This window comes from Sparus aurata, chromosome 5 (genome assembly GCF_900880675.1).
Source record: "Sparus aurata chromosome 5, fSpaAur1.1, whole genome shotgun sequence".
In the NCBI taxonomy this organism is placed as follows: Eukaryota; Metazoa; Chordata; class Actinopteri; order Spariformes; family Sparidae; genus Sparus; species Sparus aurata.
The window spans coordinates 4927068-4954919 of NC_044191.1; the positions used below are offsets into that span (position 1 = coordinate 4927068).

General features: G+C 41.0%; 1 protein-coding gene and 1 long non-coding RNA gene across 3 annotated transcripts in view; one reads left to right on the top strand and one right to left on the bottom strand.

Annotated features, from left to right (window-relative positions):
• The window catches only part of gtf2h2 (general transcription factor IIH, polypeptide 2), a 63410-nt gene extending 38428 nt beyond the window's left edge, over positions 1 to 24982 (top strand). Inside the window, exons 11-15 of one of the 2 annotated variants that reach the window (XM_030415738.1) lie at positions 14225 to 14288; positions 14384 to 14487; positions 14634 to 14736; positions 23563 to 23602; positions 24681 to 24977. In XM_030415738.1, the coding sequence (XP_030271598.1) occupies positions 14225 to 14288; positions 14384 to 14487; positions 14634 to 14736; positions 23563 to 23602; positions 24681 to 24791 (422 nt within the window). In that variant the 3' untranslated portion in view covers positions 24792 to 24977. Of the gene's footprint in view, positions 1 to 14224; positions 14289 to 14383; positions 14488 to 14633; positions 14737 to 23562; positions 23603 to 24680 lie in introns of both variants that reach the window. The other variant, XM_030415737.1, reaches the window with a different exon arrangement.
• On the bottom strand, positions 15182 to 17619 carry LOC115580978 (uncharacterized). Its single transcript, XR_003983968.1, has 2 exons — positions 17078 to 17619; positions 15182 to 16936 (listed from the first exon to the last, which is right to left on the bottom strand). It is a non-coding gene; the product is annotated as an uncharacterized LOC115580978 (long non-coding RNA).
• Positions 24983 to 27852: the final 2870 nt, after the last annotated feature.

Below are 27852 nucleotides of genomic sequence, written 5' to 3' on the forward strand. Positions count from 1 at the left end.
CTGAAATAAATAACGTCATCAGCATAGGCCGAGATCTTATGTTGAGTCCCTAGGTGTGTTATAGGGTGAATTTCGGGGCTAGAGGACAAAAGGATCTTTGATCCTGTTTTAGCAACATTTTCACGATCACACTTTTAGTTCATTGTCGTTTTAACCCACATCTTTTACCTGGATGAAGGATTTTAGTCTTCGGACGTGTTTTTAAGCTAACTCTTTTGCGACCTGACCAAAAGCCAGGTTGCTAACAGCGCCAACAGCACTGGATGCTGACAGCGACCTAGGACAAGCCAGTTTGTTTTTAGCACTGGATGCTAACAGCCTACCAGAACCACTCAGACTGTGAGGACATCTCCAACTTCCTACTTTAACTGAAGCCTAACCTCCGCAGCGGGTCCACTGGTTGGACCCATGTCGGTAAGTTTTTTGCCTCTTGATGTCCTTTCTCTGGACCCGTAATCTCTGCTAATGCCATATCAAGTGCTGTGGGCTCCAGGTTAGAAACCCATGCATGTAAGTGCCTGTGCTCTGCCGGTCTGCAGCTAATGCTCCCCTGGTCAATGATCCATCCTACACTGTTAGCCTTGTACTGGCCTCCTTTCTCACTTCTGTTCCCCAGCCACCCCGTCTACACCCGATGGCTCCACTCATCTCTTCACCCAGCTGTGTCAGCTGCTCCCGCTTGGCTGAGAAGATCACAGAACTGGAGGGACAAATTTCCACCTTATACCACATCCAAAAAGCAGAACAACTCCTGGACACCATCACCTTTAGCCCAGCAATAATCAACACAACTTGCACCCGTAAACCCGACGCCAGCCTCCCCGTTGCCACAGTTGAAGTCGCCACTCCTCCAGAGTCAGGTGTCACCAATCCCTGCAGTCCTGCTGATTCTCCCCCTCCTCCGACCTCTATCCCTGATGACTCCTAGCTACGGCTCGGGGGTGTGGGTTAGTCAGGAACTTACTGTTGCCCCCGTTCCCTCCACCATCCAGTCACTCCGCTCTTCCCGTTGGGCTTGCCGCTCCACACCGCTTTTTACACCTGCACCGCGGCGGGATCCTGTCCACCTCTCTGCTCGCCCCGACAAATCCACCTCACTCAAGGTCAGGTCCACTCCACCTGCCACTCCCCCCACATCTGAACTCATCATTGGAGACTCAATAGTAAGAAATATCAAGAAACCATCCGCACTTACTTTCTGCTTTCCCGGTGCCAAAGTAACGGACATAATGGAAAAAAATCCAAGCATACAGGCCGACCACCCACTCATTAAAACCGTTGTCCTCCATGTTGGCTGCAACGACATCTCCAAACAGTCCAGTGAAATATTATACAGGACTTCATCCAGCTCCTCGACTCTCTCCAGCTCCACAGCAAACAATCCTTCATCTCAGGAGGGTCGCCTGCATAGGTCGCCTAGGCCCCAACGGCCTGGGCTCACGCATTTTACAGACAATTTGTTTTACTCAATTTTAAACTCTTCTTTACATTCACTACCTCAGCACTCAATCTCATCACCGACAGCACTCTCTTCTCTCACTAACGGGACCTGTACACCTTCATTCATAACTGCCATCATCCATTATCATAGACTCTCTGCAACACATTCAAGACCCCACTCATCTGCTGTCAATCACAGTAACCTAATTGAAGTCACTCTACAACCTTTGTCCCCTCCTGCTCCTAGCTGTAACCCTGTAAATATTGGACTTTTAAACATCAGATCACAAGGAATGACAAGGTACGACAAAATTCTTATTCTAGGTGATCTTAACATTCATGTTAGTTGCCCTCCTCAGTCTTTCACTACAGATTATATGGATATTCTGGAGTCTTTTAATCTCAACCAAGCAGTTCGAGAACCCACTCATTTAAAGGGTCACATCCTGGACCTGGTTCTGTCCAAAGGCCTCAGCCCAGATAATCTAACTATTAAGGATATTTGTGTGTCAGATCATAAAGCTGTTTTATTTAATATCATTTTTCCCAAATTCCTTTTAATCAAAACGCCCAAGTCCGCAGCCGAGTTTTTAATACCAGCTCAGCTAGCAAGTTTTTAGAGATGTTAATTGCTTCTTTGACTGCTTTTAACCCTGATTTTAACACAGAGGAGCTGGTCTCCTTTTTTAACCGCTCCTTTCAGTCTGCCCTGGACGTCATTGCGCCCTACAAAAACAAACAAAAAAAAACAGTACAGTACTGCAACCCTGGCTAAATAACCACACTTAAGCACCAAAAAGAGATTGCAGGAGAAATGAAAGAAAATGGAAAAGACCGGCTTACATGTGTTTTATCAGACCTGGAAAGATGCCATAACAAATTATCAAAAAGCAGTTAAATAAGCAAGAACTCCATTCTTTTCTAAATTAATTTTAGCTAATCACTCCAACCCCAGGATTTTATTTAAAGGTCCCATATCATAAAAAACAAGTTTTCTCTGGTCTCTACATATATAAGCTGGTCCTCCCTGAGCCTGCCAACTCCCAGAATGAGGAAAACAAGCGAGTCCTGCATGGTCTCTGCAGCCCAACCACTGGTAAAACGGCGCTCCTACAGGCTGTTCAGATTCTGCTCCTTTCGTTATGTAACGTTATGTAACGAAAGGAGTCATTATCATTATCATAGTCCGACCTCCTCTGCGAGGTGAAGTTCGGTGTGTCCAGTGGAGAGACAGCAGTGTTTCACAACGTTGTCGCTCAGAGCTAGACACGCAATTGCTCTGTTGTTGGTTGTATAAATCAACATAAGTGCCTATATTCTGTCCCAGCTACAGAACAACAGAAGAGACAGTGGTTGTGTTTCATTTTTTATGACAACATGCCGGCTGCGGTTCTTGTTAGCCTGTATGTGTGTGCTAACCACTTACATCGGACTGCTTCAGTAATGAGGGTCAGTACAAAGCTGGCTTTGCCTCAACACTGACCCTCTTTAAAGGATCAGTCTCAACCATACCGGACCCAGCAACTGCACCCGAGCCACCGATAAGTGTCGCCGCGGTTTGATAGTAACGTTAGTTGCCGACGAGTATGATGAAGTCAGCTGGAAATTGGCTAACTAGTTAGCTCCACTTCGGTCCGCTATGCAATGGCGTTTGAAGCGAGTTTGATGTTAATAATATTATGATGGAGCTTAGTTGTCACAGTAGAAAGTCTGGAAACATGTGCAGACTGGAGACAGAGACGATGCGAACAGTGTATAATAGTTTGGAGACTGTGTTGGAGAAAAACACAGCTTTCACTAGCTGTTAGCCATTAGCTACATGGTAACGTTAGTAACTGTAACAACACATACAAACAAACTAACATTATTTAGACAGACTAACCATTCTGAAACGTCCTGCTGCAGCCGCAGAGTCTGTACTACTTTAGGAGCCTCTCCTTCTGGGTCAAACTGGTTCGGTTGAACGAAAAAATCTCTGCGAGCCATAGTGTTACATCCACCGTAAACATTAGCGCATGCTACCGTTAGCATAAGGGGCTTCCTCTCCCTGAGAGTGACGTAGCAGTGATGTAGTAGCATGCACGCTACCCTATTAATGCACAGTTTAGGTACTAACAGATAGCTACAACATTATTATCTGGGCTAGGCTCAGAAGACTAGATTCGGCTCTAGGAGCGGATAGTGAGACACGGAACGCGGTTAGGTTTTAGTGACACCATATATTATGATAGTGAAACACAAATAACATTAAACATAGACAGCAATGAATATAATAACAATAAGGATATGAAATGCAAATACAAATGGCCATTCGTAAAAAACCTCAGTATGGACAATTAATTTAGTCAGTGAACATCAGGGGACTTGCAGCGCACATATGATTCATAAGCACCTGGTATTCCCAGGCGGTCTCCCATCCAAGTACTAACCAGGCCCAAATGCCAAAGAAATAGAGTTCAAGCTTCACCGCAATACAACGGCCCAACAGATGAGTGTCCAAGCGGGAAGGAAAAAAGTCCAAATGTTGGGAGGTGAGTGTGTGTGCTGTGTGTAGGGGCCAAAAACGTAGGAAAAAGGGTGCGGCTGCATAAAGGAGCCTCCTACCAGCCTGACCAGAGCAGTGGGGGTTTAGTTGGTTCTTTTCTCAGGACACAGTCTTCAGGCTTGGTGCCCAGGCTAACTCTTAGCTCGCCATCAACCTGGCCTGTATGGAAAACAGGTCCAATTAAATATCTAGTGTGCACACAACATTCAAGAAATACTACAACCAAATAACACAGGCTGCATTAAATAGAAGTATATTAAATTCAATAATTCCAATATTGTACAATATAATCAAAGCATGATATATAAATCGATATGAATCATTAACACAATATTTGTTATATCAAAATATTCATCACAGTAACTTCAGTATCACCAAGACAAGCATCCAGACCAAAGTGCATAGCAGTACCAGCAGCTACCTGGACTGCATGTAAGTGCATTGGATGCAAAGCACTAACAACAAGGAGACTAGCTTTAAAGAGCTTTAGTACATTCAATTCTTGCCACAAAGGTAATACACACAATCATAAAATCGCGTCACACTCCTAACGCTTCATGTGGCAGGACACATTCAGAGAAACTAGGCATACAAGACACTTTTAACCACTCCAACAATCAACAGGTAGCGGCTAGGCTAAGCCAACGCCATTCAAATGAATAGCGTTAGCACGACTCACCAAAGTCTGTGATTAAATCGGCATACGGTTCCAATTCTGATGCTCAGCGGCTCCGGTAGTCGGCTCCTATGTTTCGACAGTTATTGCATTTAGTTCTGGAATGGTTGATGTTAAATGAAGTGAATGATGATACGACGTACCTGCAGCAAACATTTCCCCAGCCTGCTCCTCTCGCTACTGCTGGCAGCAAGCCACAGCTGGGTTATGTTACTGCGACTGGTCGCGCTCTGATGACGTGACGTGGTGACGTACAGCGCAATCACATGACAATTTTACTTTATAAGGGAAAAGATTATAGATAAATAAGGGTTTTCCCACCCGGGTTACACAAGGCTCCCCAAATAGGCGTTGACAGACGGAGCACATTAGCATTTAAAGGTGCAGGCACAGAAACAGAGTGCTGTGAACAGACCTCAGCAGAGCGACTTTTAGACAGCTGGAGTTCAGGACCATGGATGTGTTTGGGGCAATGCATATCAAATACAGAGTTGTTGGACCTCTGACAGCTGTGTGAAATTGAGGAAAAACAGTATAATATGGGACCTTTAAAGTTGTAGAATCAGTGACCTCCCCCTCCCCCACTCCCTCCATCGATGCTTCTCAAGAAAGGTGTGAGGACTTCTTAACTCATTTTAGAAATAGTCAATGATATCAGGCAAAACATCACCCCCCCAGACCGAATTTTACAGACGAGCAGGGACATCCATAGTTATTTTAGCTGTTTTGAACCGGTTTCACTGCCCTTTTTAATGAAACTCAGAACACAAATGAAACCAGCTACTTGCAGCCTTGATTTTATCCTCACCAAGTTTCTTAAAGAGGTTATCGACACTGTTGGACCCAGTATTTTAATGGTTATTAACAGCTCCCTCAAAAGTGGCATTTTCCCACACTCTTTTAAACATGCTGGGGTCCAACCTCTTTTAACCTCTTAATGAACACCCCCATTTTAAGGTTCTTTTTCCAAAACGACATACCGAAATTAAAAGCATGACAGCTCCCACATAGTTTTAGACTCAGGGATGTGCTTGGTACCACTAGAAAGGGTACACCCTAAAGCTTTTTCTAGAAGTGTAAGTGTGATTCTATGACATACTGATACAGAGTTACAGAGGTTGGAACACAGGTTTTGGTTTCCGTCCAATTCATATGTCAATAAACTGACTAAGATATAAGGGCTCAGGTATGTCTATGGACACAGCAGACACAATTAGGCCATAGCCACAGGTCTCAGCTTGCTACACTCAAAATTTGTCAAAAGACAAAAAAATTGATTTTTCACAATTTTTTCTCTAAAGGCATATCTGTGCGTTTTGCTTTTTTTCCAAGAGCGCCTACTGAGATTCAAAGGTTTATAACTTGAGAACCCCTTTACCTAGAAACATAATCTTGGTCTCAAATGAAAGCCACGACCCTGGGGTTTCTTGCTTGTTCGACACTTGTAGCTAGTTTTGGGTAAAATGACATGGATATTCCCATTCTATGGACTCTTGGCAAACTGTGAAAAAAAAATTGTGGCATGTAGTAAAAGCATTGGAAAAAGGGCACACTCCGAAGGTATGTAGGCATTCTTGCTTCTTGCGGTAGAGGGCTCTTTCTAATGTTGTGTCATGGTGAGTTTAGAAGGCTATTACATGGTCTGGAAATAACTTTTTTTAAATAATCACGACAGTCTCAGCATTCCAACAGTGAATACTGTTAGGATCAGATGCTTAAAACTATTAGCAAAAAAACTATTCGTTTTTACGAAGGGTGTTCATTTAGTGAATGGTGTTCCTATGTTGGAACGGTGTTCCTTAAGGGGTTAAAGAAATTAAACCTCGACCCTTCTGTTCTTAACAATTTTAGCCAATCTCCAAGCTTCCGTTTTTATCCAAGGTTTTAGAGAAAGTATTTTCTACGCAACTTTTAACCTTTATGTCTCACAACAACATCTTTGAGAAGTTACCGTGTTTTTTTACTTGGCTTTTAGATATTCTACAAACAGCGAGCGACTTAATTAGAACATCTCTGTCTTTGCAAAAGCCAGAGTGTTTCCACACACACTCGCTGTCTCCTCTGCATGCTGCATTTTGTTGTTGTTCTGAGATTCGGGCTGCTGCCGGCACGTGCTGATGATGTCACAGACTGAATCGAGTAATGTTTAACGGGTCTTTATCATTAAAAGTGCTTAAAAAACACACATCCTTAAAGTTTGCCGTGGTTAAATCCAGTGTGTAATTTCCTAGTATCGATAGAATTAATTCTTTACCATTTCAAACAAACTTATCATATTTGGATTGAACCTTTGGACACATTCTTTTTAGAAATCATCAGTTGCTCAACTTCCTCTTTTAGTTTGAAGAGTTTCCTTACTCTGGAATTTCTTTCCTTTTTTTGTGACAATATTTTTCTTCTATTGCTTTAGAAATTAGTTTAATTAGTCTTTTTCCAAGTTCCTTTCCAATATCACCTTGATTGACAGGTGCATTCATGTCATTTTACTCATTTTGATATTGATTTAGTGGAGCTGCCGAAGTTTTTTTTTTTTAGAATTGAAGAGGGATGTACCTGTATCCTGATGTGGGAAGTCCAATTTCTTCCACACAGCTTGTAACAGTTCCTAAATGATCCTACTGTGATTCTTCAGCGTTGCTTTTGCTCCAGTTTAGTTGTCAGTCTGTGTCCATTGAACAAAATCAGCTGATACGCTGTGCGGCTGGAGCCGCTAATCAGCTGATCTGTCCATTAAAGCGTAGGTTTTCAACTTAATGTAGTGGAGATCTATCCACAATATTGCCTCTTGCGCAAATTTGAGATCATTTCTAATGTGTTGTTGTGCAAAAAGATGAGGCCTGCCATGACGCATGCGTTTACTGTTTGTTAAACTAGTGCATTGTCCGTAGGAAGTATGTATTCCTATAGAAAAGTGGGAGGTTAAGTAGCTTTTTCATGGATGGCCAAATGAGGCTGTGTTTGAAGGTGGGACTTCAGAGACATTGAGGTTTGTTGTGAAATGTTTAGATTGATTGATTGATAAATATTGTGTTTTCATATATTTTGGCTTCAAGCAAGGACACTGTAGGGAGTTGAACCCCATTCCACTAATGTGAAAGTACCACTACCGGTGCCTTTTGCTTTTTTAGCCATTGGGAAATAGCAAAAACATTAGCTAGCTGCTAACAATTATGTCGGACAAACAACGTTAGCAATGCACCAGACATGCTAGCAAGAAGATAAATAAAGCAAAGTGCAATCGTGCAACCTATATGAAAAAACGCACATAAAAAACTTTATCATGACCACCAAAATAAACTACTGAACAGAAGCCTGACATGGCACAAAAATCAGTATCTTTAAAACACTAAGAAGGCTCCACACAACATGAAACTGCTCGTAGTATCACCAGGGTCTCTACACATTAACACGAGCATTGAGAACATTGTTTGTGTACACAGAGTTTACTGAAGAGAGTTTTTGGACAACTCACGTTAGCAGATGTTTCTTCCGCTCGCCGTACACAATGTTACAATGTTGTCAATGCTCGTGTTCATGTGTAGAGACCCTGGTGATACTACAAGCAAAGTTTCATGTTGTGTCAAGCCTTCTTAGTGTTTTGAAAGTATTGATTTTGATGCTATCGTAAAAGTGCCCCTTACACTGAGAAAAGGAGCTTGACCCGAAAACTTAAATACAATAAATCTTAAAAGTGGCTCTTTCGTTTCATTTACAAAATGGGGATCGTGGCTTTCAACCAGAAATTTGGGCTCAAAATTTACATTAGACATCATGACAGACTTAGTGCTTTTCTTGTTGCTTGAAAGCATGTACAGCCAAAAATGTGAGTCTGGTTGCTTCCAAAATGAGGTCACTGTGTCCAGCACATGATTTCCTCCATTTTTGATGATAGATTATGTGTGTGGAGTGGAAATTGTGGGACTTTAACCAACATTTTAAGAAAAGACACCCACTCACAAGTGGACAAGAGACAAGTTTTTAAAACAAAGTGCTGAGTCAGTAGGAGAACATAAGACTGAATGAGAATACGAACAAATGGGCAACATTTTGCAGAAATGGCTAAATGTTTTAAAAAGCATAAGAGGTAGAAAAGACAAAGTAAAGATCCATGTTGTCCTTAAACAGCTGAACATTTTGATAGTTGAATGGTTTTATTGAGATTAATAATTTAATAGTAGTAGAAAAATGTGGAACAAGTTAGGGGCAAGTAAACATGACAGAAAAATAATAAAGAGTTCTGTCTGTAGAACATATGCCTTCAGCATTCACAACCAATAACACAAATATAGAATCAAGCTCATTGATTGAATTTTAAGAAACTCTATTGAAATGTACTAAGGTTTAAACCAAAGCACTTCTGAACACTTGGATCAATGCCTCCTCATTTTACCCCAACGCCGCAAAAAATAACTGAAATTAGACAGCGAATTTCTATAAAATGCAACTTTTTGTTCCATAAACCAGATTCAGGAATACCATTCTCACCTGATCAGAATATGATTATAAGTCTTTAAGGACTGTTTGTTGTAGAACCCAATTCATTGTAATCTTCCTGTATCTGCTTGGGTGCAGACGCTTTTCTGCTTGCTCTCGCTTCTGCTTGCTTTCTTTTCCACTGTTATTCTTTTTTTTCTATTTCACTTCTTTTTTTTCTGAAATCAGTACTTTCAGAACGAGGCCTACGAAGTAGCACAAGCCTATTAGCAGCTAAAGCCTGTTAGCAGCTAAAGCTAACTAGCACCAAAATGCCTGTCGTTAGCCTGAACTTTGAGAACATCCTTCAGAAAATTGCTGAGCTGGAAACCAAGATCCACCAGATAGAAGTAAATGTGGAAGTGAATGGACTATCTGGGAACAAAACCACTCTCCAATGGAATCAAAACAGCAGACAAGAGCTGCTAACACATGGCTAATTAGCCCCGACAATGACTCGACAAAACAGGAGTTCTGGGGACTGGATAAAAAGCCCAGGAACATTCTTCCCTGCTGGAATACTCTTGGAACAAAGCCTAAAGATAAATCATTTTTGGGAGAACAAGTAACAGGCAGAGCCCAGCGTCCTGAGATCTGTGATGCATCTGGTTGGCCTGCACTTTCCTCTGAAAAGAGTGCCTCCTCAACGCCCGTACCAAAGAGGAAACAACCGTGGACAACAGTGAAAACAAAAAGTAAGAGAAAACCTACCCAAATAACAAAAATACAACTGGAGAACAGATTTGCTGCACTTTATCAAGACCGTGCAAGCTCTCCGTCAATGAACAAGGAGAGATATGAGACCAAATCCAAAAGTAAAAGACCACAGCAAGAGCTAATGATTGGACGACAAACACTGATTGTGGGTGATGTTGCTGTGAAGGAGGTAAACAGCTTTTGCAGCAAGAAGAACACCAAAGTACTCTGTTTTACCAACGATATGGTCTCTGACATCTCAGAAAAAATTCTGGACATTGTTGCTGAACATCCAACCGCGAAATCTCTCATCTTACAGACAGGGGACTGTGATGTTGTGAAACAACAATCTGAGGTATTTAAACAAGACTTTACTGATGTGTTGAACAAAGTCAGATCTCTCGATACTGTGGTGTTTGTCAGTGGCCCTCTACCAACTGTCCGTAGAGGTGATGAGAGATTCAGCAGGTTGTTGATGTTGAACAGATGGCTCAAAGCTACATTTGCCGCTCAATCGGTGAACTTTATTGACAATTTTAAAATGTTCTGGGAACGCAGACACCTCTTTAAGGCAGATGGATTCTGCCTTAACAAGTCAGGAGTAAGGTTGTTAACCTCCAACATATTCTACTCAGTGCACCACACACCAGTTCTTCCCTTCAAGGACAGTAGGCAAGACAAACCAAAACAACTAATAAGACAGCCCTTGGAAGGAGAAATACTTGTGCCTGAGATAAGCTTCGGACAGACAAGTCAGCTGTGCCAGGAGGAGGAGTCCTTGCTGCCATCTCTGCCCTCCAAGGAGGAGTCCCCCCCCCAGTCGCAACAAGAGGAAACATCCACTCTCCACCAACCCCAACCAACTCTCTGCCCTCTCCAGCCAGCCTCAGCCTCTCCCCCTCTTCCCCCCTCCTCGATTTCACGGATGAGATGAAAAAGCTGGTCAATGTTGGACTCAGACTCACACCCCGTCCAAATCTGCCACGCTTGAAACCACCATCGCCAAAATGTCATCGTGCCCCTCCACCCCCTTCGAATAATCTTTGGCCTCTACAGTCTGAAAACAGCGAAGCACATCCTGTCCATGCTGACAGTACAATTAACGCTTACTGATATGTGCCGGGTCCGGGCTACGAAGTTGATATCACTACTGTTTTCCCCCGAGAAAAGCCAGGGCCCCTTGGAGTTCAGGCAGCCTCCTCAATTCCTGTGCTTACAGGTAATAGAACAATTGTGAATTTGTTGAGAAACAGGAAATGCGGGACTAAATGTGCCAATCCATTCAATTTAGCTCCCATTCCTCGTCAGCCACTTACTGTCTCAAAAAATTGCACAGTTGGTTTTGATACTGTAACTGTAGCTCTATTAAACATCAGATCTCTGGCAGGAAAATCTTTTTTAATAGATGATTTTATCATCAAACACAATCTTACTTTGTTTACAGTGCAGCTGTTCACATTGAATCAAGTCCTCCAAATTTCTCTTTCATTAGTGAAACTAGAATGCATAAAAAAGGAGGAGGTGTTAGTATTCTGTTTAATGAGTTACTCAAATGCTAGCAGATGTTTTATGGAAGTTTTACTTCTTTTGAATATGTTGCTCTTCAGGTAAACTCATCTTCTCGAGCTATATTTCTAAACATCTACAGGCCACCTAAACACTGTACGTATTTCTTTGATGATCTTGTTGAGTTACTGTCTCTTATCTGCACTGACTTTGATTGTGTGTTAATTGTTGGTGACTTTAACATCCATGTCGACGAACCTGAGGACAGATGGACTAAAGAACTGTGCTGTGTCCTTGATAACTTTGGACTCAACTCAGCTTGTGAAACAGCCCACACACAACAGGGGCCACATCCTGGACTTAGTTATCTCAAAGGGTCTGAACATTTCTAAGGTTCTGGTATCTGATGACGCTCTCTCTGACCATCACTGTGTTTTCTTTGAGAGTGATATATCTGTGTACACAAATGTTAAAACTAAGGTTGTCTCACAGTGATACATCACTGAAAACACTGGTTACATATTCATTGATGCTTTCTCTTCCACACCACCCCTCTCTAGGTTCTCTGTCAATGACCTTGTACTTCATTTCAATTCCAAAATTACAAATGTCATGAATGCCATTGCACCCACTAAAGTGAAGGTGGTCTCTGGTAAGAAAAAATCTCCTTGGAGAAACGCCACGCTAGTCAAGATGGAAAAAAAGGAATGTCGAAAAGCTGAGCGCAGGTGGCGAAAAACAAATCTCCAGGTTCATTTTGACATTTATAAAGAGAGACTTCACATTTTTAATTTAGAATTAAAAAAGTCAAGGCAGTCCTTCTTCTCAGACATTATCACCAAGAACAAAAATAATGCTCGTGCCTTGTTTGCTACTGTCGACAGGCTAACAAACCCTCCTGTGCCAGTAGCCTCTGAACATCTGTCTACCAGGGCCTGTGATGAATTTGCATCATTCTTCACTGCCAAAATTCAGAACATTAGACAAGCGGTCAGTGCCACTCAACCAGGTACTGGAGGTGTGTTGTCGTTTTGTCCACCTAAACCCAACTCTAATACCCTGACACAATTTGATCCAATCAATGACAAAAACCTGCAAGACATTATACAGCATTTGAAGTCTTCCTCCTGCAGCCTGGATATTTTACCAGCAGGGTTCTTCAAAAAGGTTTCGGACTGCATGATTCCAGATCTGCTACAAATTGTTAACACGTCTCTTCTCTCAGGTGTCTTCGGCCAAGCCATCAAGACTGCAGTCATTACACCACTCCTGAAGAAGAGAACTCTAGACACATCAGTAATGAATGACTATAGGCCCATTTCAAACCTCCCAATTTTAAGTAAAATAATTGAAAAAGCTGTCTTTCAACAAAATGGCTGTTTTGATGTTTTCCAATCAGGATTTCGACCACATCACAGCACTGAGATGGCTCTTGTTAAGGTCCTCAACGACATTTATTCAAACACAGACAGCGGAAAAATCTCAGTCTTAGTATTACTCGATCTCAGTGCTGCGTTTGACACAGGAGACCATAATATACTACTGGACCGACTGGAAAACTGGGTTGGACTCTCTGGTACAACACTAAAGTGGTTTAAATCTTATCTAAATGAGAGATTACTTTGTGTCTATTGGTGATTACACATCTGAATGGATGAAAATGACAAGCGGAGTACCCCAGGGCTCCATTCTGGGGCCTCTACTATTCAACATTTACATGCTCCCTCTAGCTCAGATAATGGAAAACAATGAAATTTGCTACCATAGTTATGCAGATGACACACAAATTTATGCAACCATATCACCAGGGGACTATAATCCCATACATACCCTGAGTAGATGCATTGAACAAATCAATGATTGGATGTGTCAGAGTGTTCTTCAGTTAAACAAAGATGAAATAATTGTTTTTAGATCCAAGGAAGAACGACTTAAAGTCTCTGCTCAGCTTCAGTCTGTAATGTTGAAAACTACAGACCAAGCCAGAAACCTTGGTGTAATTATGGACTCAGACATGAATTTCAGCAGCCATATTAAGACAGTTACAAAATCAGCCCACTATCATCTTAAGAATATATCCAGGATAAGAGGGCTTATTTCTCGGCAGGATTTGGAGAAACTTGTTCATGCATTTATCTTCAGCAGACTCGACTACTGTAATGGTGTCCTTACAGGACTCCCTAAAAACTCCATCAGACAGTTGCAGCTGATTCAGAACGCTGCTGCTCGAGTCCTAACAAGAACCAAAAAAGTAGATCACATCACTGCAGTTCTTAGATCTTTACACTGGCTTCCTCTCTATCAAAGAATAGATTTCAAAGTCCTGTTGTTGGTTTATAAAGCATTGAATGGTTTCGGGCCAAAATAAATTTCTGATCTGCTGCCACGTTATGAACCATCCAGACCTCTGAGATCGTCAAGTACCGGTCTGCTTTCAGTCCCGAGAGTCAGAAGTCAACATGGAGAAGCAGCTTTCAGTTACTATGTGCCACATACTGTATTGGGAACAAACTCCCTGAAAATTGCAGGTCTGCTCCAACACTCACCTCTTTTAAATCAAGACTTAAAACATTTCTTTTTGCCACTGCTTTTAACTGAAGCAATTCAAGTCTTTGAACTGCATTATGACTCTGACTCTACAGTCTTGTTTCTTTTAAAGCTTTTCTATTTTAGCGTACTTGTCTTGATGTTTGTTTCTTAATGTTTTTACTGGTCTTAAAATGCTATTTTTAATTTTTTTGATGCAATTTTTAATGTCTTTTAAATGAATTTTTTATGTCTTTTATTGTAATTTGTGTGTGCCTGTAAAGCACTTTGAGTTGCCTTGTGTCTGAATTGTGCTATACAAATAAACTCGCCTTGCCTTGCCTTGCCTTACGTTTGCTCAGGTTTCCCGCAGCACACCATCGCCTCGCTTACTGATCAGGGTGCCAAGCCTTCATTCAGCATGTCGTAAGTAGAGAACAATATGGTTTAAGTCCTGTAGACAGGACTGCATGCAGCTGCTGTGCACCAAATTAATTTTCTTTGTCTGGTGTGTTTCCTAGTCATCTGGACAACAGCAGTGGCCCAGGTCTCTCTCTGGAAGGATACTTTTGTCCACAGTGCCACGCCAAGTACACAGAGCTTCCTGTCGAGTGTAAAGTGTGTGGTATGTCTCATAGGCAGGATTCAGAATCAGTGTAGGATTAGATGAAACTTGGAGACATTTAATTTCTGTGGCATCAAAAAGTGTATTGTACTATGTGTTCAAGCGAACAGTGGTGGACTGGTGTGTGTGATGTGTTGTCTCCAAAGGTTTGACTCTGGTGTTGGCTCCCCATCTCGCCAGATCCTTCCACCACCTCTTCCCTCTCCAAGCCTTTACAGAGAGTTCTGTAGAGGAGCTTCAAGAAGACAGGTGGCTCTGATACACACACACTCTCTCTCTCTCTCTCTTTCTCTCTCTCTCTCTCTCTCTCTCTCATTTCAATTTCACAAGCTTTATTGGCATGACTGTCTTTCACAATATTGCCAAAGCGCACAGGACTACAGAACAGGAATATTAACAATAATAATGATAGTTGTAGGATACACTACTTTGATAATAAAGGGTAATAAATCATTGGTGATTAATAACACACTCGTAAATGGGGCACCACCTCCGTTGTTTGATTTACTGGAATAGGCTGGAGGGAATTATTACAAACATCTAACTACACAAGTTGGCTTGGACAGTTAGAGTATCAATTTATCCAATTTCAGTTTCAAAATCTATGTTCTATGTCTCAATTTCTGAAGTAGTGACTTCTTTGCACGATCCCATCGATTTCCCACGTTAAATTAAACTTGCACAGACAACGACATACGGTTATATATGTTTATTAACTAAATAAATGCACAGTAAATATGAAGTAAGAATTCAAACAGATGACAACAAATAACAGAAAATATGGATGCAGTAAAGGTTAAATTATGGAGATTAGGTGAGTTTGTGACGATGGTGAGTTTGCGGACAGGTAGTTAGTTTAACTTATTACGAAAATACATTTTGCAAATTTCCGAAATTCTCTTTGAGCTTATCAAATGGAAGTCGAAGCTTTATAAACACCAACTCTGATCTTTAAGACAACAGCTGTGTGCAGAAGTTTTCAGCCTACTTTGTTTGCAGGGAAGAGGTCCACGGACTTGGGTCCCTCCTCTGCTTGGCTGCTGGTTTAACGGCTGGAGGATGACGATGCTCAAAGGCCCAACGAAATTTTCCTTTTGAGTGCGCTGCGGGCGTTCGGTCGTGGCTGGATGGAAATTTCTCTGGTCAGCTGGAGAGGTGTCCCGGCTTCTTGAACAGTTTATTTTACTGTACTGGCTTCTTAATGCTGATCAATGTCTTAATCAGGACTTCTTGGAGCGGTAGTTTAGTCAGCTTCGACTATGAACTTATTTCACTTCTTGTCTAAAATAACTGGAGGAGGAAAACACTGGCCAGGCGAATCTACCTTCGTCTACTAAATACACGACTAAAAGTAGCTTCTTCTGAGTTTTTAAAATAAGTTTCGTTCTTGTGCGTGCTTTCAAAATAAAAGTACTCAAAGTGTTTCTAATCTGCGGAGATTGCAAGTCTCGGAGCTTGTCGCAAAAACAAAGAAAGTAAAGTACGGAGATCAAAAATTAAAAAGCAAATGCGTAAGAGAATTTAAGAATGCAAAAGAAGAGAGTAAAGGGTAAGAGAGTAAATAAAGTCAAGAGTAAGAAAAAGCAAGAGTGCAGTCTGCTGTTTTATATTTTAGACTGAAGGTGGACCCGAGGGGCGGGCTGACCGCGTCACTTCCTCCGGCCATATTACAGTTTATCTCGCGGATTTATTAACGGATTAAACTATTACTATCGATTTGAAAAGTTTTAAGATCACGATTCACTGTTAAAAAAACATCCACCATGGTCTTACATAAACATTGGTTTACATGGTTTATAAAAGAACATAACCAAAATCACTTTATAAGAAAGAAGGAATCACTGGTTAGGATAACTCAAACACACAGATACATTTGCAATAGCAACAGTGGTGAATTAAACATATTTTGTATAGTGCTAACTTCATACTTAATGCTAAAACATATATGTCAGAGGTAGATGACTACATTTATAAGCATAAATGTAAAGTCAGTCCATTTCAGAAGCTTTTCTTTCAACTATACTGGAACTTACCAAAAGGTGGCACTGTGGCTCCACCAAACATTCATACACATTAATTCATGATAAGTAGCTTGGTCCAAATATGTGCCAGAAGGATGGGAGAAACATCAAATTAGAGAAAGTTTTATAATGGTTACAAATATGTTGTTTCTGAAAAGATAAAATTCCAGTTTGATACTCGTCCAGGAGTAAGCTGAAGTCAGATCTTGCTGACTTCTGCTGTGGAATGATCAACAATCAACAGGGCACTCATTTATCAGTACTTCTTGGCTTAAGACAAGCATTTGTTATCTGTGCCAGAGCCATAGTTATCGAATCCCTGGTTGTTGACTGTCTGTAACCTGGGGAAGAAGACTTTCAAGTGTCAAGAAAAGGGTGCGGGGGAGCAGATTGTGATTCCATTTGTGAGCCCAGCAGGCAGGTTCATCCTGTGGACAAAGTTTTATGGCTGTGCCAAATGTTCTCCTCTTCTCTGCCAGGGCAAAAGGTGATAGAAAAAGGGGGGACTCTCTGGGCCCATCTTTTGGGGGAGACGGGCAGTAGGTGATAGTTGAACACGGACAGAGAACAGGATCTCCTGTGATGATGAGGTGATCAGGAGCAGCTGGTTCATGTGGAGGAGATCATGTCAGTTGTTGTTGTGCAGCTTGTCTCTTCTCCTGTGGCAGGCACTCGTATATCTTGCTGGATCTACAGCATCAGCACTTTGTTCTCTCAGTAAATGGTGTAGCCTTGATTGCAGCAGGGGCTGGCTCAATTTGTGGCAGTGTCACCTAGCTGCAGCATCTCTGGTGGCACCCCCAAAGCCACAGCTAGGTGCCGCTAGCAGAGATGCCGCAACTAGGTGCCGTCTCTACCTGTCTGTGTGGACAGAGCCAACACAGCCGCTCCTCTCTGGGCAGCAACGTTTGTCTGTGTCAGCTGCTCTCTAAGGCCAGGCTGTGGTCGCTGATTCTCTACATAGTCAACTTTTTCCTCAATCTTGGGTCAGTTACAGAGCTCAGATAATCTGCCATGCCATCTCTCTCTCTCTCTCTCGCTCGCTCTCGCTCTCACACACACACACACACACACACACACACATAGCCTCCGTGTATCTTAACTAGAGATGCACCAATCGATCGGCAACCGATCGCAATCGGCCGATAATGCCCCTTTCGGTTTTGATCGGAGTTCTCAAAATAGATCACATCAGGCCAATCAGATGACGTTTAATTATAAAGACAGTGCATTAACTGCATGCAGGGAGGGAATTTCATGGCCGCCGTTGCCCCGCACTTTGGCCTTGATGCCCCGTGAAAAAAAACTCATCGTACGGCCACAGTGGCCTCTGTGCATGGAGTTAGAATCATGCCAAAACCTCACACACACACAAAACGTGTTTTACTCACACCCAACGATTCACAAACAAACTCAGTGTGGTCTGCAAATGCAAAACATCATTCACAAACTAATGCATTTTGTTTTGCAAAAAAGAAATGTACCAATCAAACAAATACATCATGCTTCAGAAACAAATACAGCATGTTTTACACATACAAAGAAACATATTTCTTCAATTACAAAAAAGTATCCTTCAAGTACAAATTAAAATATTTCAAGTACAAAAGAATTTCCTTCAAGTACAAACTAAAATCCTTCAAGTACAAAAAACAATTCTACTAGTACGAAAAAAACTGTCACGTGACTTTTGGCACTATCTTACCTCTGTCACGTGACTTTTGGCACTACTTTTCCGCCTTGCTGATCCACACACAAATGTCTTCAGATCCACACACAAATGCCAGTAAACTTTCCAACAAATGTCCTGTAATTCGCACTCCACAACAACAGGTGGCGCTGTTGAGTCATTTTAAGGCCAGTAGGACGTTTTTTTTCCCCCCTAAATCTTTATTTTTTATTGTTCTATTTTATTCAAGACTGCAACAGGATTTACCACAGACACATGTACGTCGACGGCACCATCATATTGGAGGAGTCAGCTACTGGCCTTAAAATGACTCAACAGCGCCACTTGTTGTGGAGTGCAAATTACAGGACATTTGTTGGAAAGTTTACTGGCATTTGTGTGTGGATCTGAAGACATTTGTGTGTGGATCAGCAAGGCGGAAAAGTAGTGCCAAAAGTCACGTGACAGTGGTAAGATAGTGCCAAAAGTCACGTGACAGTTTTTTTCGTACTTGTAGAATTGTTTTTTGTACTTGAAGGATTTTAGTTTGTACTTGAAGGAAATTCTTTTGTACTTGAAAGATTTTAATTTGTACTTGAAGGATACTTTTTTGTAATTGAAGAAATATGTTTCTTTGTATGTGTAAAACATGCTGTATTTGTTTCTGAAGCATGATGTATTTGTTTGATTGGTACATTTCTTATTTGCAAAACAAAATGCATTAGTTTGTGAATGATGTTTTGCATTTGCAGACCACACTGAGTTTGTTTGTAAATCGTTGGGTGTGAGTAAAACACGTTTTGTGTGTGTGTGAGGTTTTGGCATGATTCTAACTCCATATCTGTGCCCCTGGCCCGGTCAGCGTAGCGAGATTGCCCTGAATTACAGCCACCTGAGTGCACAGTAGTCACTCACAGTAACTTCAGTGAGTCCGCGGTTCGCGCAGGTGGAGTCTTACGATGACGATGATCTCACGTGAAAGCCTCTCAAACAGCAGCAGCAACGTCTCAAAACAGAAGAACGAAACTTACAGCACAGGTACGGTGTACATTTTAGGACATCCTCAGGATCAGGCTTCAGCGTCAGACCTCAGATGAAAAGGTATAAGGTCTCAGGAAAAGCTCTGTCACACTCGCACCAAACAGCCACATGAAAAATAGTCATTGGACCAAAAGGCCTAAGAAAAAAAACTTGTCACACTGAAGTACCTCAGGATAAAAATTGTCACACTGAAAGCATTAGTAACTAAGTTGTCACACTGAAAGGTATCAGGATAAAAATGATCACATTGAACGGCATCAGGAAAAAAATTATCACATTGAACAGCATCAGTAACTAAGTTGTCACACTGTAAGGTATCGGGGAAAAAATTATCACATTGAACAACATCAGGAAAAAAATTATCACACTGAAAGGTATCAGGAAAAAAAATATCACATTTAACGGCATCAGAAACTAAGCTGTCACACTGAAAGGTATCAGGAAAAAAATTATCACATTGTGAATGTCATCACACTGAAAGGTATCAGGACAAAAGTTGTCACACTGAACGTCATCACACTGAAAGGTATCAGAACAAAAGTTGTCACTCTGAACGTCATCACACTGAAAGGTATCAGGACAAAAGTTGTCACACTGAATGGTATCGGGAAAATCAGTTTCCTACAGAGGTCGCATAAGTACGGTGGCCGACAAGGGCAAACGCGCAGTAACGGCCAAACGTTGCAAATACATAAACGATGCAGAACCAAAGACACGCAAAACACATGCAACTACAAAATGCTGCAAACAAAGAAACGATGCAGAACCAAAACGACACAAACCTCAATATAATATATCTGGTTTAAACAGATTATTATTAATTTTTTTTTTTGCATAAGCAAAATGCTTCTTGTTAACACTAGAAGGGCCTGAACTCCAACTCTACTAGAACGGTCATAAGTGGTCATTGTGACCGCTAGATATTAAACTCTATAATCTCTCATGTAAATACCCAACTGAGTGACGAATGCATTCATTGTGTCATGATATTTTTTAAAAAAACGAAATAACACCAATATGTACATTTTAACACGCTTAATTATACATTTATCAATATTCATATCATGCACATAGTAAACCGTAATTATTGCATATATTTACACAAGATTTTAATAGAGAAAACACAGAACAAGAACATTAACAATTAAAAATAACTTATTTGATTATGAAACATTTTATTTCAACACTTAAAATAATAATAATAACAATAATACTAGAAAAGCTTGAAAGGAGCTGATCTAAAACAAAAAAGAGCCGTTTTGATCACTGGTCACAGTCTGCAGACTACCTCCGCTCTCCTCACAGTCACCACACACGGGCTTGTGGCATTTCAAGTGTCCGAGGTTTGGTTCCGTTTGCAGCTCTTTCAGACCGGCACTGCCTCCGTCTCCGTGTCTGCTGCTGCGGTGGTTGCTTCCACCTTGTGCCGACTGCCGCGGCCGCTTTCCCCTCCATGTATTCTGCCCTCAGCTCCTCTGCCAGCTGCTGCAGGACTTTCCTCCGGGCTCTCCTTCTGCTGGTGCTCCTTGAATAAGATGCGGGCATTGATCCCAGCCAGGTTGAGGAGGATGTTATAGAAGACCGCCACTGGCCATCTTCCATACCGCCTTTGACGAAGTACGCCCTCGCCATCTGGTCCGGGACGTCCACACAGTATTGGTGTTGTTATAGTACATAACAGACTCTGGTTTTGCCTTCGCCCCACTAAAGGTGCCCACACCTGTGTGCATGGTGCTCAGTATGCAGACATTCTTCCTCGGATTTCCCTGCTACACAGTCAGAGTCGCATCTCTTCAGCACCGAACAGCTCCGCACGCTGTTTCACGGAGGGGGAACTCCCGTTTATGTTTGCGCATGCCAACCAGGCTATACAACTAGATTAATTAACTTGCAAGTAAATTCGCAAAGAAGCACAATAAATGTGGAGTCTCGTTGTTAATGAGACCCTGCAAAATGATGCGCGGTCAATACGACCACTTATGGCCAAAATAGGTCAAATATATATTTTCTTTGTCTTTTGTGTAATTTATATATATATATCCCCCGCACTTTTGAAAAGCTTGCTACACCTCTCTATTGTATGTGTTTTGGGGTTTTTGTCGTTTTGGTTCTGCATCGTTTCTTTGTTTGCAGCATTTTGTTGTTTGCAGCATTTTGTTGTTGCATGTGTTTTGCGTGTCTTTGGTTCTGCATCGTTTATGTATTTGCAACGTTTGCCGTTACTGCGCATTTGCCCTTGTCGGCCACCGTACTTATGTGACCTCTGTAGGAAACTGATTTTCCCGATACCATTCAGTGTGACAGCTTTTGTCCTGATACCTTTCAGTGTGATGACGTTCAATGTGACAACTTTTGTCCTGATACCTTTCAGTATGATGACGTTCAATGTGACAACTTTTGTCCTGATACCTTTCAGTGTGATGACGTTCAATGTGACAACTTTTGTCCTGATACCTTTCAGTGTGATGACGTTCAGAGTGACAACTTTTGTCCTGATACCTTTCAGTGTGATGACGTTCAATGTGGCAACTTTTGTCCTGATACCTTTCAGTGTGATGACGTTCAGTGTGACAACTTTTGTCCTGATACCTTTCAGTATGATGACGTTCAATGTGACAACTTTTGTCCTGATACCTTTCAGTGTGATGACATTCAATGTGACAACTTTTGTCCTGATACCTTTCAGTGTGATGCCGTTCAATGTGATAATTTTTTTTATGATACCTTTCAGTGTGACAACTTAGTTTTTGATACCTTTCAGTGTGATAATTTTAATCCTGATACCTTTCAGTGTGACAACTTAGTTTCTGATACCTGTCAGTGTTATATTTTTTTTCCTGATGCCGTTCAATGTGATAATTTTTATCCTGATACCTTTCAACTTTCAACTTAGTTAATGATGCGGTTCAATGTGATAATTTTTTTCCCGATACCTTTCAGTGTGACAACTTAGTTTCTGATGCCGTTCAATGTGATAATTTTTTTCCTGATACCATTCAGTGTGACAACTTAGTTACTGATGCTTTCAGTGTGACAATTTTTATCCTGAGGCAGTTCAGTGTGACAATTTTTTTTTCTTAGGCCTTTTGGTCTGATGACTATTTTTTATGTGGCTGTTTGGTGCGAGTGTGACAGAGCTTTTCCTGAGACCTTATACCTTTTCATCTGAGGTCTGACGCTGAAGCCTGATCCTGAGGATGTCCTAAAATGTACACCGTACACAGGTGCGAAAGCGAGCGCAGCCGGTTTTTGACATGATACGTAACTGACTTATGTGGTAGGATTTAGTCCAGTAAAGTTGGAAATATATTCACAGATTCGAACTTCCCGGATCAATAACTCATAAGTGAAACCTTGTTAAAACACAAACGACGGCTCTTTTCTATCGTAGTAAGGAAGACAACGAGCTACAACCGTATTTTCATCAAAACGAGCGTCTGGACATTAACTCTGGTCTGTATGGTCAGCCAGCTGTGAGACGAGGGCGCAGGGACCGTCTACAAAGTGCAACACCGAAAAGAGAAACTAGAAAAAATTCAATAACTTCAGTATTATTCAGAGTGTAGTGTCACCAAAATCACTCCACACATCAGTGGTCTCCTGCTGGTTATTCTACATTTTTTTGTTTGGAAAAAATGTGCTTTGCCATAATTTGGGGGAATTTCTATTGGGAGAAATATTCAATAACACTAATATTCAGTGAGGTGTCACAAAAATCACCTCACTCTAACCCTACTTAACAAAAACTACTTTCTAATGTAACTTTAACTTGATTTTGGTATAAAAAAAAGTTTTAATACACAATCCATGTCTTATTATAAATTAGGATGTTATGGTATCAGTCTGAAAGGTAAATCAACACATTTTACCCAGTGGCCTTTGTGCCCTGTCATGTGGCCTTGGTGCCCCTGAAAAAAAAAGTGAAGGCCAAATGGACTTGCCCCTAAAATGACAAAATTCCCACCCTGACTGCATGCATTCCCACTAGTAAGCTACAGTTACTCTATGTAAGCTGAGTCCAAGTTGTCTCTAAGAGAGTCTCCAGAGTGTGAAATATTGCACATTGCCTCAGCCTGCTATAAAACGGTGGTCAATTCATGATACTTTCTCATCTCCTAATTGTTATACTTAATAATACAATGTCAATGTTGTGTAAGAAGAATCATTAATTAAATATATTAAAGTTACACAAGACAACAATATAGAAAAATTTATGGATTTGAGGCTGTGATCGGTGATCGGCAATATCGGGATCAGCAGATACTGCTTTCGGTGATCGGTGATCGGCCCCAAAAATCCTGATCGGTGCATCTCTAACCTTAACCCTTTTTGATTTGGTTTCAGGTTCTGTCAAGCTTGCCAAGGAGAGCTGAAAGATAAAATTGTAAGTAGCTGAGCATATATCTGGCCCTGTGGAGGCCTTTCAGATGGTGCAACATACTTTTTGAAGTTTGCCTTGAAGCTGAAACGATTAGTCGAGTAACTCGAATAATTCGATTACAAAAAATTGACAAAGCAAAATCTCTGCCTCGAGGCTTCGTTTAATTCCTATCACTGGCATTATGTGGCCTGCTTTGCTCAGGGATAATTTTTCCACACAGACTGTTATTGCGGACACACACCACTACGTTCAGAATTGAGTGGGCATGATGGCGGAGAGCCAAGAAACCGTCATTAAATATCAGAGAATAGGATAATCGGTAGAATACTCGATTCTAAAAATATTTGATAGCTGCAGCCCTAGTATCACTGTGCAGAGGAAGCGTATCAGCTCTTAAGACAAGAGGTTAGATAAGTAAGCTAGCTAATGTTACAGTTCAGCTGAGGACATTAAGTTATGATGGGCGTAGTTTGGTTGTAAGAAAAAAGATCCTACACGAAACTGCTCCAACGAGGTCTGTGGATTATCGTGAGTAACTGGGTCATAATTTCTGTTTAGAGACATTGCTTTGGAGATTTTCAAATGTATTCAAATCAGACATTTCTACAGCTGATGTTTCAAGATCCATCACCACACACCACAACAATCTAGATAGATAAGACTACAGCACCATACACTTTTATCATATTGTATGGTAACAATAACCAGTAACCTACCAGATATGACAGGTCTGCGTTACAAACTAGATGTGTGGAGCTGTGGAGATTTACTTAGCAGGTAAGAAGTATGGAGAGACACTTTGAATTGTAGGATTCAGTGCCTTTGGTGCTTCTCCTATGCTCTATAAATCATGTTATCTTGGCTTCAGCTGCTTCAGTTTTTAAGCATTCTTTTTTTATAAATTTCTTACTAATGCTCTGACTTCATGGAACTGCAGTAATAAGTCAGTGGTTGATTAATGAAAGTAAAATATAGCAATATTGAGTGTAAAATTGTCTACTTACATTAATTTATTAATTGCAACTGAAGTCCCTCCACCAATCTTTATTCATCTGCTGTCTATCAATCTCTGTGTTGCTAGATATTCACCTGTCCATCATGTCGAAGTGTGTTCTGTGTGGAGTGTGATCTCTTCATCCATGACTCGCTGCACTGCTGCCCATGCTGTATTCACAGTCAGAGCACCTCCTGAAGCTAAGAGGATTACCAACAAAGGTTTCATGCCAACTACTCTGAGAACTACATCTAAGCTGCTGCACACCGCTTTGTATGAGAAATTGTGTCAGAAATGGTTTACATGCTTTGCTTATACATATTTTTCTACTGCAGTTCTTTTTGTGACATGGAAGTTACAATAAAACAGATTTTGGTTTTTGTACTCAAGTTTTAACGTGTGATGAATGTGTTCTGTATGTAGTTTCAAGCCAGATCAAATTAGCCCCTTTTTTCGACTTTCAAATCCCAAATCTTGCATTTGCTCTGCTAAACTTTTAGGATACAGTCAAAATATATTCAAGGATGCATGTCAAGCATGTTGGTAAGTTCATTCAAAATAACTAGGGTTTCAACTTATAATTATTTTCATTGTCAGTTAATCTCTCAATCGATAAGTTGTTGGTCTATAAATGTCCGAAATTTGTGTTTTCCAAAGCCCAGGATGATGCCCTTGATGTTGATGTGCTGTTTGTGTCCACAAAGACATTCAGCCTACTGGAGGAAAAACAGAATATTTTACGTGTCTGGCATTAGAGACTGTTCAACCTCCAAGAAGGTTATGTTTTCGCCCGTGTCTGTTTTTGTTTTGGCTAGTTGGTTAGTTGATTTGTCAGCAGGATTACACAAAAACTTCTGAATGGATTTCCAAATAATTTGGTTGGTGGACCTGTCTCAATCCCATTTCTGGTGCCAATCTGGATAAAGGTATCTCAACATTGTGTCATTCGGTGTTTTTCGTTATTTTCGTCAAATTATCCGGAAATATTGCATGGATCTTGATGAAAGGAAAACCCCAGCAGTAGTGAGGTGGCTGGCATCTATGAGTGAGTACAAAAGGGGACTGATGGGCCATGGTGCAGGTATGTATTTTACTGATGCCATTCTAGTTTTATTTAAAAATGACTCAAACCAATTTATTGATAAACAAAATAGCTGGCAATTAATTTAGTAATTTACAACTGCTATATTAACTGTTGCAGCTCTAAATACCACACTGAACATTTACAATGGGCAGATTTGGGGGGGGGGGGGGGTGTTTAAAGAAATTAGCCTAAACCTGCAAACTACATATTTCCTTCAGTCTCCAACCTTATCAGGTTCAATCCTACTTAGCTCAATATTTTTGGAAAATAGCAGTTAACTCAAGAAAAATGTAAAGACATTCCCAAATAAAAGAGAGAGGATGCACTAAAATATTTGATCTTTGGCAGAAGACAGTACTAGCCTAATTTTAACCGGGGGGCAGAATGGAGGTGGAGGAGGTGGTTATTACTCCAGAAGGTGGTATTGATGCAACAGCACACCATAGACATAATATAGACTCCTCATGACGTGCTGGAACGTAACCCGGCGTCGCCGCCATCTTGGTTGGGTCTCCTCACTGTAGCCGTGTCTCAATACTTCAAGGACCCGCCCTTTGCGGTCTCACCAAGTGAGTGTACTTAGGTGCGCCCTGCAGGCCGCGTCAGCCTGTTGTGAAATGGGACGGTCTACCCTTTGCAGCATTTCCTGGTTGCGTCACCAGGTGTTCCCGCCTCTACTCGTACGTCACTATTTCTGCAGCCTAGGTCCTCGAAAGTGACAAGAAGAGTAAAGTTTGACTGTCAGATCTGTTTGAGCTTCAGGAATTCCAGATTTCCTTTTTAATCCTCCTGCTTGTGGAGGAAGAGGAGAAGCGGCTCTGGTTTATCTCCGGCTGAGAGGACTGTGGAGAGGTAAACCTGTTATTGATCCCACAGTAATGTTATCAATATTATCATTATTAGCTAGCTAACAGTTTGGGGTAATTAACATACAGATACATTACGTTAATGCTGACATATAAACTGCTGATCGCAACTTAGGGTTTTATTTAAATTTTAAAGGCGTTATTCCTATTTAAAGTGTTTGGTAGATAGTTTTGTTTGTTGTAATGATTTATTATTATTATTATAATTGAAATTGCCTCTTTCTTAAAACATTCTTAATGACATAGCAGCCGTCGATCAAGTCAGAACTGCAGACCCAGTTGACGGACGATGTGGTGGACAGAGGAGACTGGACCCCCAAACACCCTGAGTACCGACCCAGATGATGTCCCACTGACACCATCCAGCCCAGCAGCACTGCAGGGACTCCTGCTCAGCCTGTTACTGTACATCACCTGTGACTGTTTTAATATTGTTTTCAATAATTATTATTTTTGTTAATAGTGAATAATAATCTGTAAATAGTTATTTATGCTGTAAATTTGGAAATAGTTATGACCTTCATAATAAAAGAAAACATTCAATCCCTTGTTGTCCCTGAAAAGTAGCACTTGATGCTGTTTGCTGTTATAAATTGTACTTAAACTGTAAATACTGAATGGAATAGACAACGCGTAACAATAGAACAATATTTTATTTCATGAATTATATAAAATGAACAATTATGAACAAATAATATAAAAATAACCCATACAATAACTAAATAACAACAGCTATAATGTAAGGATTGTCCTCTGGAGCAGAGAAGAGCCTCTCCATCCTCTCTGCAGCCTCATGTCCTCCTTCATCCTCCTCCTCCTCTTCCTCCTCTCTGTTTGCTCCCTAAAACACAATGAAATGTAAAAGACGTTTTGTGTTACGTCAACAGACAAAAGAGATCTAATACAGCAAAAAATATATCATCATCGAGGATAATAATATCCTAATTATCGAGGATAATCCTAAACTTAGCTCTTTATTCAATTCTAACGTTTAACTAGACTTTACAGTGTTACGGTCTGAAATAAAGCAGGGATCGCAGCCTGATCTGAATCTGTTCATCTTGGTCCATTTATGTACATGAAGTAAAGATAGTCTCTAACATCTCCACAATCACAATAAGATATAAAATACAAGTCAACCTCTGAACGTCTTACGTTTGAAAGTGAAGGCTTTTAAGGCTTTACTTCCAAAGGGATTAAGCTGAGCATTACCAACGTATTTTAACTGAAATGTGGAGGTTTTAATGTCCTTTGAAGTTTAACATATCTGGCGTTGGATGTTCAAAGGAGTAAAAACCCGAGTATAAAC